This window comes from Typopeltis vanoorti, chromosome 22, assembly GCF_054136105.1.
Source record: "Typopeltis vanoorti isolate ZY-2024b chromosome 22, IOZ_Tvanoo_1.0, whole genome shotgun sequence".
NCBI classification, from domain to species: domain Eukaryota; kingdom Metazoa; phylum Arthropoda; class Arachnida; order Uropygi; family Thelyphonidae; genus Typopeltis; species Typopeltis vanoorti.
Window position 1 is genome coordinate 13494016 of NC_143570.1, and position 13713 is coordinate 13507728.

The 13713-nt window shown below is 36.2% G+C and overlaps 1 protein-coding gene across 1 annotated transcript in view; it reads right to left on the bottom strand.

The window, feature by feature from the left end:
* LOC150094168 (SMAD family member 6-like) overlaps window positions 1-13713 on the bottom strand; it is a 56375-nt gene that overhangs the window by 5217 nt on the left and 37445 nt on the right. The window contains exon 3 of the mRNA XM_090412065.1: window positions 11600-11677. Coding sequence (XP_090268191.1) covers window positions 11600-11677 — 78 coding nt within the window. The remainder of the gene's footprint in view (window positions 1-11599; window positions 11678-13713) is intronic.

Sequence of the window (13713 nt, forward strand, 5' to 3'; positions counted from 1 at the left end):
AAAAAAAAAGTGAACCTCTAGTACTATCTTAACACAAATATACTACTGTTGTAATTCGAAATGATTGCATGTAAGAATAATCGGCGCAACCAGTGGGTTTGTGATCATCTTTCCTAATCTCCAAAATAATTAGCAATGTACAGTATTCGTTGCAAGCGATAAAGTCGATACATCTAAACATGTTAAAGCAAGTGACAGACCAAAGTAATTAACAGTATAAATCGGCAGACGAAGTTGGAAATTCGGATGAATTAAACTTCAAGCAGTAAACCTGTAAAGTACAGTAGGAGACAAAAACGTCAAAGTAATTTTAATCTAAGTGTTTTGATACTCACTTCCCCTCCCATCAAGAACGTTGTTGGCATCGTTTTTAATAGATATTAAAAGAATTAAATTACTTAAGTTTTTCGACATATTTCTCAATCGAATTTAACAAACTCCACATACAAGTATTTAAACTTACTGTTGGTCGACCGACGTTATGAATTAGTAATGACACGAACAGACACGGCATACCAAAACAAACTTTCTGCTCGACTTCAGAAGGTACCAACTATTCAGATAATTACACCCAAGTCGCCAGCTGACTAAGCACAACGCTATTGCCTCTTCCATCTTTCTAGTTTCTTCTTTCGCCCCCTTTCTCTATCTCTACATCTCTCAAAGTTGTTTAAAAGGCAAGAAGGGAATAAAAGCACTGTTCAAAAATGGTGGGGGTGTGAGGGAGGGGGGGGGGGAGAGAGAGAACGAGAAATGAAAAAAAAAAAAAAAAGTCGTAGAGTGAAGCAGTGGTGGCGACGGCATTTTCGAGGCTGTCTCGTTCCTTTACAGCTAGTGCCGCTGTTTCGGAGAGTCCCTGACCAGTCCTATTCCGGAGACCTTATCAGTCGTGATGGAGAGCCGTCTGACTCACCCTGGTGGCGGCAACAAGGGGAAAGCAAAAGAGGGGGGGGGGAGAAGCCACTGGAGCCGGCCTGCCTCTTCCCGCTGATCTGGGGAGACGCCAGGGCCTCAGGGACACGGGACGGTGGTCTTCAGAACATCACTTAATCGACGACGACGCCGTTGCCAAAGAGGAAACTTAGAGACAGTGGAACCAAGAATGGTTAAGACGGCGACCACGGGACGAACTACGTCGAGGAAATGGACAGGCCGGCGGCACCCCATGTGTCACTGACATTTTCGGTCTACGGAGTAACAAAATTTCCACAGCAAACTTTCTCCATTAGCGGCAATAGGGCGCGCCTCTGGCAGTTCCCTGTCTCCTGCGACGGAGATTAGGTAGGCGAAGAATTATGGAGGAGAAACAAAACCGAGGAGGGGAGATTAACGTTATGAGGAAAAATCGGAAAAACTGGTAATGAGAATATCTGGCTGGGAGTGGAAATGAAGAAATGGCAATAATTGTATTCGGTAAGGAAACAGAAGGGAAAGATAATCCATTAGGCAATGCATTTGATCGAAAGGTTATGGTAGCATATCTGCGCATGTGCGTAATTAAGTTGGGAAAGGGAAAAAAAAAAATCGCTTAGAACACGATAGTATGTAATTACTGAAACGTCACTGGCACCGAATATAATTTGAATTGATTAATTCAAAAATATTCCTGTACGGGATTTTCACTGATTTTTTTTTTTAATGATACCTAATGAATAAACGTTTCTAAGTTAATTTTTTTTTTAACTCAGGTCATTAGAGTTTTCTGAATTGTAAACTTAAAAATATACTCCGTTGTAGGTCTCTATAATATTCGTTAAGTTAGCATTTCCTGATGTCTGTAACGAAATTTAAGGAAGAAATAAGATACCTATTATTCGCGAAATGTCTGAGATTTTGGCCTTGCACTATATCTTCGTTCTGGATTTTATTTTATACATAACAAAGTTTAACCAATTGAAAGAAACTTTCCTTCCTCCCTTGTCCCCTATTACATTTAAATTATATCAAATATATAACGGTTTGGGGAAAGACCTTTAAGATTATTACTGAAAATGCAACATGATATTATCCATATACATTACAAGAGAAGAAGAAAGATGAAACCAAGCTAATTACTTTTTCTTTTTTCCCCCTCTTTTTTTTTTTTTTTTTTTTGTCGCTGTTGTTCTTGATGTTTGATCTGATACGAGGGCATTCAAAAGTGCCTTCGGAGTCCACACATTGACCGTATGCCACATGCTTTGATAAATAACTGTTGAGAACGGCAGAGATCTAAAAATAGCGACGTGGTTATACGAAAGCTGTCCGCTTGTTCTGAGAGAGACAGCCACTTTTTAAATTCATTTTAAAAACTGTACCAGCAGTATAAGCTTCAGTTTCATCACATAAATAACTGCCCTAACTTAGGAAAAGAATAACTGTTTGGCAGCGTATATATTAAAGATCACTAGAGCAACAGACTGAGGCGCGGGGGGGGGGAGAGAATTCATAATATCTTCTGCTTTGTGCAGTATTATAGAACTGGTTGAATTATTTGTTTCGTAAAAATAGGTCAAATAAAAGTCGAGTATTCTGAAACAGATGTGTTTTGGATATTCTGAAAAATATACATGAAAAATTATTAAAAAGTAATTTAAGGAAATTTAAATATAGCAAAATAAATACGAAAATTATCTGCTGTCTTTGGCAGCAGATAATTTTCGTATTACGCTATACAAACAAACGAGAGAGAGATTGAACGATTGCTTCAATAAATGACGAAAAACAAAAAAGCAATGCAAGTGTAAATGCAATTCCAATACTAATTCCAAAAATTTATTACTCAAGGAAATTCGTCCTCTAAAAGTGAAAACAAAACAAAAAAAGTCTCGACCAAAACTGTTCGGAACTCTTTCGGCAATTTCAGTAACTAAAAATAAGACAGAATAAATGTGAAACGTTATTATATCCACAGGGATGCATGTAAATATTAAAATCCGAGATTAATGAACTCGCATTATTTTTCTTAATGAATTTTATATTCCCCTGTCGACACGTGACTGTAAACAAAGAATTCACACGTCATAGTTAACAATATTCATAATAAACAAGCAAAAAATAAGTATCCATTCTTTCTTTTAGAGAAACTTGTGCTCTAGTTATATGAATTATTTGCCCCTCAATCTGTTGCTTCAGTGATTTTTAATATATACGCTGAAATTCAGCGACAAATTCTTATGGGTGCGTGGGAGGGGTAGCATAATTCCATGTTCGACTCCTAACATAAGCGCAGTGATCAGGTTTCGGAAATTACTAATTTGCATTTATACAATTAATATTTGGCTTAAGCGCTCCAACACTAATTAGTAAATACTGAAATTTTCGGATGATGATCCTAGGCACTCATAAAGTCGAATATTGGGGGAAGAAGTTAAAGAATGGAGATGTATTCTTATTTATACATGTGTTGCTGTTGTTGAATGATTTGGGGTTAAAGAGAAGGGGGGAGGACTAAGGAATAGCTCTTCTTCCTTGAAAGACTGCCAAAATCCTTGGTTTTAGGCCTTACTTTTTCAACCCTACACACAGAGAGAGACATACGCTTAGAGAATAGTTAATTTGATATCTAAACTCTCTAAAACGTGTATAGTGAGACAAGTCTGACATGCGCAATGCTATACATCACAATATAAACTGCTGCACAACAAACGGTTATCATTAGTGTTAGAAGAACAATAAAAAGATTAACTAGGATAGGATCGTCGTTTCTCATGTGGGAGGGGTCGAATTTAAAGGGATACAAGTCAGAACATTTTTAATGATTATAATGAACCTTTTCAATATTTTTAGTACAGTAAATGGAATCTCTAAAAATCTTAATAGTATTTAACCTGAAACAGTTTAAAGTTGTTAGTAAATAATTAATTATTTTATTTTATTATTATTTTTTTTTTTACGCTTAAAGCTATTTTCTTCTCTTTCTTTCAATTAGAAATCAGGAACTGCTTCGGGATATACACAGAGAAAAGTGAAACCTTCATCAAAACACAATCGTATATATTCTCAGCATGTCAAGGAAACTGTCGCTGCGCGTGCTTTGATTGCAAGCGCAATAATTCTGTGATCAGTTTATTTGAAGTCGTTTACCAAATACGAATCGAACATTTCCAAAAGAAAACATGGCATGAATTTAAAGTTCGCCGGAAGATGACTCACGTGCACAGTCATCCAAAGTATGGTTTTAACCGTGCAATTTAAACAAAAACTTAAATGGCTCGACAAATTTTAGTAACAATAACAATCCCAAATGTTAATTAAATCTTGCTAAAAATATCTACCACAACAGCGACACACATAAAGACGAATAAACTCTAGATTCTGATACTCTGCAAAATGTCCCTAAAACCAGTCATAGGGAAACCAAAATTGCAGCGAGCATTGAAAGGATTTAACTATCTACAGTCGAAGTTCATAAAAATGTCGAAGACAATATGACTGTTGTTAATATTAATGACCAATTAAATAATAATACCAAAATTCGCTTCTGTTTTCTTAAACAGGTTTTACGATACATTCAAGGAGTATTTAATGCCATAGAGCTTAAAACGCAAATAAACACTTAAATAACTTCGAGAATATCCAATTTTTTACGTAGATCCCGAATTCGATCTATGGATCGCTAAAAACAATGCGTATTTCTACGATGAAACGATCTAAAAAAAAATCGGAAGACAGGTTGTTGATATTGTCGACTTACAGGGTGTAAATAATCAATAAATGAATTCTTACTGTTTCAACGTGGACGAATTAACAGAGCACATTTCCGATTTTATTATTATTAGATCTATATTTGGTACTCGAAATCAGGTTTGGCCAACCTATAAATTTCGGGCTGCAGATGAATGAATCCACTTGGTATTCATTTTTTTGGAGCTTGAAACATATTGAAATGGATTTTATTCATTAAAAAAAATGGGAACAGGCGAAAAACTCCATAAAATTCCTGGCAATTTACTCAATGCAATTTCGTACGGACCAGTGAAATTTAGCCGTAGGTTACTAGAATATCCTGGATGCACACAATTCCGGGTGGTGTAGGGTGAACCGGGGCATCACCCCCAAACTTCACGTAAACACTGTTTACGATCTTCTGCCCGAGTATCTAGTACAGTACAGTACATACACATGACAGGCAAACAGCTTAAGTGGCGTGAAGCCATCATAATTAGCTCTCAGTTCCTCTCAGCAGGAAACGAGGCTTTTCCCCAACTTGCCTAATTCGTGGTTACCGAAGATGAACGGTTCAACGTGGATACCTTTAAAAAAAAAAAAAAAAAAAAGATTAGGGAATATACAGTGTATAGTGCAAAAACGAATGCTTCGCAAAATGCCAAGTTTCGAACCAATCAGAAATTAACGAGAAAAGAAGCAACAGCTTTTGTACAAACAAACATTCTGCCAAAATGGATGCAAGCAAAACATTTCAAGGACGCTGACACAGTGTGTTGCTGGAGGCTGCTTATCAAAAACCATCACGTTCGCGTCTCATTATTATTCAGTGGACAGTTGCAATAAGCAATAATGTTTCAAATGAAACATATTCTTGGTTAAAGTCAGTCGTTTTTCTTTCATTCCATTTCTATAGAGAAGTGCGCGCTTTTTTGTCTTCTTTTGTTTCCGACTTAATCTCAAATACGAACGGTCAATGATCCTGTACACTCGGTACCCCCTGATGGAGCTGACGGTGACGAGCGGAAAAACTTATTGCAGTTTTATTTCAATACTGATATTGTAAATAAAGGAAATTCTGATGGAAGACAGATTAGTCTATATTATAACAATAAAAACGAAACAAGTTAGTTCGAAGTTGAACTCTGAATGGATGATAGATGCCAATTTAGAACCACTGCTATGGAAAAATCCACAGTGTGCCAGGTAGCGGAATCAATCGATGAGCGAATGACATTCTGAATAGAGTCAAGAAATTTTATAAGGTTTTTACAGGCTGTCTCCCAGATACCGAGAAAAAGAGCATCGTGCATTTCTACTGAACTACCATCTTCAGAAAGAAAATGGTGCCAATGAGAATATCAAACTCTATGGAAGTTTAAGATCAAACTTTTGAAATATGCACTCGCATATGAAGGCAAACGTTATCACCTTAATTTTTTTTTCTCCTCACTTTTAAGTTTCTTTCGTAATGAAATATCTGAGTAATGCAGAGTGGTTTCAGAATTTATTTAAATCGATAGACTATATTTTCACATCCCGAAACGTGAAAATGTAGAAACGCGAAAAAAAAAAAAAAGTTCAAAATAATGAGCACAGCCAGCGACTGGTTTGATAGTCCCACTTCACTTCAGATACACTGTACTAGGGTCGTGTCAGGATCGGTTAACGCTATTCCAAGAAGTGAAATCTTAGTTCTGAACTCTGTGAACTAAGTTGGCAAAAAAAAAAAGATAAGATAAAATGGGGCGGGAATAACACGCAGTATTCAAACAGAGATATCATTGGACTTAAACGAACTAATATCTGAAGGGAAATGGTATTAAAAAAAAAAAAACGATCGCAGATATTTGACGATGTTAATTCTGTACTCAGCAAAATGTGAATCAAATGTTGAAGTCTGCTAAGCTTTTTTTTAATCCCTCAATTCACACACACACGCCAGTTTCCAAAAGATTTGTGCATTTACTGAATGATACATAAATGAATATAATGCTCATTTTATATACTTCAGATGTAAAAAGACGTTCTTTTTTATTTATTTATTTTTTTTTTATCCTTTCTGAAGAATCGTTAGCGTTTTATATGCTAAAGGTTAACGATGTCAGAAAACCTATCAAACTTGATCCATTTTACCAACATCGGCAGCATAAATGTAAACGATATAGTGTTCAAATCACTTGTAGGATTGCTTTAACTACAAGGGGTGGCAATTTATGCATTTGTACAGTCAATTATTATATACAACACATAAGACATGCTATGCAAGTCTTAAAACAATGAGCAGTTTACAAAAATTAAGTCGGCTTACAAATACGAAATAAACGTCATGTGGTATACGATTAAAAAAATGCTTATGCACTATAAACTGGTCTATTGTTTTTTTTTTATAGTCACGTTATCGATGTACTCACAGGATACACTTAGTGTGAATTTCCGAAGATAAAAAATTACGATCCGAAAAAACTATTATAAAGCCTTTGAGAAAAAAAAAAAAAAAAACTATGCACATGCTTTTTGGTATTTCTTAATGAGGACTAAATGAATGAAAACAACACGGAGAGGTGTTAATTGAGTTAATTTTTTTTTTGTCGGTGCAGTAATCATTAAGGTATAATGATATGATTTTCTGGTTAATCATTATATATTTATTGTTAGTTGTTAGCAATTTCTTCTCCCGTCTACATACAGCTGCTAACATCCCGATCCCGTTTCGTTGTTGCACCTGTAAGGTACTATTTGGCCCCTTTCCAGGAAATATAAAAATCAAGTCGGTTTGTTCCGAGTAGTCCATACCATATTCGGAAGGGGGAAAAGAAAGAGACGGCACTTGAAGAACACAAAGCTCTTATGACAATTTAATTGCTTTTTCAAAACTTTACTGTCCTGTCTTGAAAGCGCTGCACTCCGCCACAATGACGTCATTATTGCTTCCTTCCCATTTTCCAGAGCCTCTCTGGGTAGGCCCATCCCTTCCAGTGACTAGGGCAACTCTTCTTCTGGAATGCCGTACACAGCAGGGGCTCGCGGGACGAACCACTACCTGTGGACGACAGGGAGGTTTCGGTGGCCTGAAAACTTAACACATCAAGGACGACCGAGCCACGGTAATTTCTTTCTCCAGTTCCGCGGAACTCATTCTCTTCACTCATTACCCCCCCCCCCCCCCCTATCCTCCTCCCCATCTGTAGGATGTAACCTGACATCAAGTTCCCTGCTAGATATTCGGGATGAGCAGATTTCCCTTTAGAGCTCGGATATAACCTGAGGTCATCACGCACACTACTTACAAAAGTGTCAAGCATTTTTATTTATTTTTTTTTTTTTTTGCTAAAAAGGAAAAATAAAACATGCTACCGATTAAGTTGATATATTTCTTTAGTTGAAAATTCACTTCAGCGAGAAAATGAAGAGATCCAATCCAGACCACGTCTTCAATTTTAATTATGAATATGCAAGTCAATTTTTTGTAAAAGGGATTTTGCTAACACTATTAAAACCATATTTTAATTAACGGATTTAGCGATGCATTTACAAAAAATGAGATTAAAATGATTTACTATCTAAAGAAAGACTGCCATTTATCTATTAACACTTCCGAGGTTCCCTGAGAATATTTTTAATGACGAAAAGTGGGACAGTATCTCCATTTGACATATCCTAGCACCTTGTGCCAAGTCGCTGTCAAGTATTGCTACTTGAAATATGCTTTTATTACATAATAATAATATTTTATATGTAAGCATATGTTGGTGGTAAATGATTTTCATGCGCCATTCTAGATTATTTAACGTTATTAATATACAGCAGTTTTTTTTTCCTTTTTTTTTTGACCTTCTGTGTGTGGAATTACAATGAAAAATGCTTTACGATCTTTATTCAATGCATGAAAAAAAATATAAATTATTCTGGCGATCAGAACAGAAGAGAAACAGCTATTTTAAAAGAGGGACAAGACAGTTACTAATATTTGGTGAGAGAAAGAAAAATATGTGTAGCGTCCGTAGGATTTTTGGAATACAGAGAGTCTGTGGGTTCTGATTTTTCCTAAAGAAGGTCAACTTTTCTTTTATCCACAAATATACGGTTTTATTATTTTATCTATTTTTTTTTAATAATATAAACAGTTGCTTTTTTGCAGTTTCTACTTGCTCACCTAAGGACTGTTATGAAAACTTTTTTTTTTTAATTTTAATATTAATTCCCATCTACGATAGATTGAACCTATAGTGCATTAGCACCGTTGGACAATAAGTTAGCTAATCCGGAAACAACCCTGCACCTTTTTTGAAGCCACTTCAGTCCTCCATTATGAGAAATTTGATTGGGAGGTCGGTTAAACCACTCGTAATAACTTCCCCTCTATTCCCCTAAAATAAATAAATAAAGTATGCAAAACAGAGGAAACCCACAAAGTGCAGGACTCATCCAGACATTTAAAGGATAATTTCAACTCAAATTAAATGTTTATTTACGATTTATTTTTATTCATTCTTTTTTTCTTACTGATCGATCTCCCTTTGTACCCCCAATATTTTCCGGAAATAAGGCGACGATTGGTCACTCATCATTATGGAATTTTCATTACCACTTTAGTTGATAGCATATCTTTTACTCTCTCAATGACAGAAGTGGCGTTTCGCTGACCGAGCAATTCCCTAAGTTCTAAAACCGATAGTGGTTCGCTAAAATTTTGAAAGCTCTAAGTTCACACAGTGGCAGTCCGAGAGGGGGAAAAAAATCGAAAAACAAACATTCTTGTGAAGAATACATTTCAAAACTGTTGGTATATCTTACTGGGAGGGATGAATAAACGAAGTGATCGGTAATCAACGGGCAGGAAGTTCAAACGTCGCAAAGTATCGATGAATAGTAATCACATACCGTTGTCTACACCTTAACTATACGCTGTTTCAAACTACCGGTCACCGTATTAAAATACTTACACTGATTATGACAATCTGCGAATGGCGTCCACCTATTTTGATTCATCCTACACATTTCGCTAACGAGCGATTCCCCTACCTCTCGGAGAATACAAGGGCAAACAAAACGCAACTAAAATGTCACGCGACGTTTTCATTTAATGAATTGTTGAGCAAAGTTATTACAGCGTAATAATTATTAGGTACTGTTTAATTACACAGTGGCAGAACCACCAGATACGACACCTATTGACTGATCCATCCGCTATTTTAGTAGGTTCAAATATATTGAGGCCAAGGACACGGAAGATTTTTCTTCCCGAGGAAGCGGAGACGAAAAGGGTCACTGCAATTCACAGAAACGCACTTATGTACAGGCTGTTCCGACAAATCAGCAGTTGGTCTCATTCACAAATTGTAAAAGCGACCATTCCTTGAAGTAGAATGAAGGGGGGGGGGGAGGAGTGAGAGAAAGGAGTGTAAGTGATAATAAAGCATTTTTATCGAGGATAATAATATGTGGATGTAATGATTGGGTGTTTATGGGTGGGGCGTTGAGCAGTGGGTATGTTAAGTGTGATGTGTATATGTATACGAGAGAGAGACAGGGAATCTGGAAGCAGCCTTCAGACAAAAGCGGCTCGACAAACGTGAACGTTAGAAGAGCTAAATATAGAAAGGTTTTGAGATGGAAATGACAGGTGCCAATGCACTAGAAAAACCACAAAAACTTGATATGTTCTATGAATTACGTAATACTGGTTCAGTGCTTTTTCCTATGGGTAATTTTCATAATCAAATGCTATTAATAAAATCGCCACCACACACACAAAAAAATTAAAAAAGGTTCCACAAGTGACACACGCTGGAAAATATCTTCCAACTTATTAGTGACATCGGCCAAAAAATTTATTTCTATTTATTATATTTATTCACCACCGGATGAATTACAAATTCATTTTTGCTTTGGTTCATGTCTTCACCAGCGCGAGAACAAATAGTCATTAAGGTTTTTTTTGTGGGGGGGGGACCTAAGGACGAAATTAGAAAAGCGATCAAGGATAGAGAGTCAATTGTGTTTAATTCTGCCTGTCCAGAGGCTTTTTCAAACTAGGATACACTCGTTATGTACGTATTTTAATTATACACGTTTTTCTGATAGTAAACTGCATATCAGATATCCAAGGAGGAAGAGGAGAGTTCAACTGGAAACTATCAACATGAACGAAGAAAGAAATTCGAGAAGAATGCAATTAAACTGTATTTTTAAGGTCATCAACTTCGTTTTTTTTTAAATTTTATACATTTCCAGGATTTTTCACATACTTTAAGAGATGAGAATTTCTGTTCCTCATCACAAAATATCACATTTTTCGGGTCTACTGCTCTTCCTAAAGTGCGCCACCATTTAAGGATAACCTCTTAGTAAAACAAACATTATTACTGCTAACTAGCAACATACAAATACTTTACTGGCTGTTTATCGTCACTTTTAACAGTACGCACCTCAATCAAAATACGAACGATGTGTGTGTGTCTGTCTGTCTGTCCGGTCACGAACAGCTGTAAAGCGTATTCCTTATTATTTTTGACATAGTCCGGAAACAATATTTAGAGATCGCACGTCTCAAGCCACTTCTTTTTGTCTGAAGGACATTAAAAAAAGTGTTCTCCGTATTAAAAAAATTTCATTTATGAAAAAATATTAAGTATCTGAGGCCGTTTATAATTTAAAAACAATGCGTATTAGCACATTTAGAGATTCTTCAGGATTCTGAATTGTTAATAACAAATATATTTCAATAAAAGTGAAGTTTGCCTGATAGTAGGTTAATGCTGCAGTTTAGAGATTCACTTCCGGCAGACTACAGGAGGGGAAACAAGCCGGTTGGGTATGTTAGAAAGCATCCCCCCCCCCCCGATTTGCAGTATTAACCGACCTCATTGCCCTAATCCGTTTTGAGGCGTTCCGTTTCGGTAATCAACTCCACACAACTAAACAAATAGTGGGGTTCTAATATACTTACCGGTGGGTGGACTGGGGAAGGACCCGTACTGGCACGTGTCACGCGTCTCCATGGAAACCAGCTCACTCGGAGCTCGATCTGGAAGTGGAAGATGAATGACGGTATGATTATAGATAATACGATCCACTATCTAATATGGATTATCTAAATCAGCCATACACTTATAATACTGAAGTCAAACAGTCACCTTAAGCCACTGAAAGAGAAGCCAATGGCCACAAGCAATTTTCTTACTAACTTACCTCTTCTATTATTACTGACAGCTTCAAAAAAGGTGTCTAGATAAATCTAGTGCAGAGATCTCCAAGCTACGGCCCGTACACGAGGGGGGCAAATGATTACGATTATACATATCCCCCCATGTTCCGAACTTTCAAATAAATTTACAGAGGGGGGGGGGAATATAAGTTCTGTGCTCAGAAGCGTATTATTATTTTATATACAAAACATTGCAATCATTAAAATTCCAATAAGTTAATATCTATCCGAATTTAGCATACAGCCGTGAGAGGGAAATGCCACCAACCTCTGAGTGGAGTTTGGAGACCCCTGATCTAATGTCAGATTCACTACTTGCGAACTTAAATTCGGAAACCAAAACGAACACTATCATTATTGGATTAATGAAAAAAAATCTTTAAGTTAGCGTCACATTATACAAGGTCGTGACCTCTTTCTTGAGGTGTTCTGCTATTTATGTAAAATAAAACAGCTTATTCGATATTGCCTGCTATATTTTTCATAAAATAACAACACCATAGAAAACGAATAAGATGATACCCGCTGATTTCTTGTAGTGTATTAGCAATGCACCTCATGGAAGAAATCAGACACACGTGTAGAATTTTACCCAATATCTGAAGTGTTCCGGCAAGTTAGTTTTTCAACTTAAATCATTCATTTAAATTCACTAGGTTTGGGGGATTTTAGGTCCTTTTTTATGTACAAAATATGTGATTTCTTAAACTCAAACTTTTATTTTATTTCTCGGCGAATGGCCATATAGCTCGATGCATGTAAAACTCATGATTAATAATATTATCACACAGCTATTTGTTCCTTATGCATAATAATAGCAACGTATTAATTGTGTCTTTTCACAAGAGGCAAACTGGGAAAGACGTAAACTAAGTAATCCGTAGTGTAACGTAATGTTGAAGATCGATGATGGGTCAAGAAACGCAGATGTGTACGTCATTCATGAAACACGAAAAGCCATTAATCTGTGACATCACAGAGTCACATTCTTCTGCTTATAGAAGACAATTCGAAGCCAATGAGCCCATTCTTCGTTTCAAGTGAATAGCTATTTAGTAATATAACTTAAACGTAATATGACCAAGGCAACAACTGGCTGGATCACAGCAGAGAATATCTAACTTGGCAGATTGTCATCAAGCTAAAAACTAAAGCTGGCCGAAAGTGGTAATGGCAATCACTTTAAATCATATATACAAGCATACAAGCATCAATTGCTTAGTACCATTTCGAAAACGCATCAAGTGTTCTTGTATTGCGTAACTTTATCTTCAAATCTAAGGTGGGCATACCATAATGTTTCGTTATTAATCTGTTTAGATGCCAACAGAAAAGGCTAATTTATTATTTCTTCATTTTTATTTGATAATAACAATTTATTTATTTATTTTTAGTAAAGATAAGGTAATCTTGCGTAATATTCCCAACCCTTAAAACAATTTTAAAACAACAATTAAAATTAGATAAAATTATTTGCAAGCAGAAGATATTTGAATGAACAAATAAGACCAAAGAATATCTAGATACATTATTATTAATACAAATTGTACCTCCTGGAATCAAAGACATCGCAGGTATATGGTTACTACAATACGATATTGGTATAGTGTGATTCGAACTACAGTCTGTTGATTGGAGAACAGGGACACGATATCCACTTGGTCAACTATATTGGCAGAGAAATGGGATATGTGCTCTACCATCATAAATTATACACTTATAACCGATTTACTGGAAGATTATATTGTTACCTGCATCACCCAAAGATTGAAGAGACTCATATTTGTTTTGCAGTCGCCCAGATAAGAAGTGTCTTGCCCTACGAAGATTACTGCTGATGCAAAGCAGATGGGTGA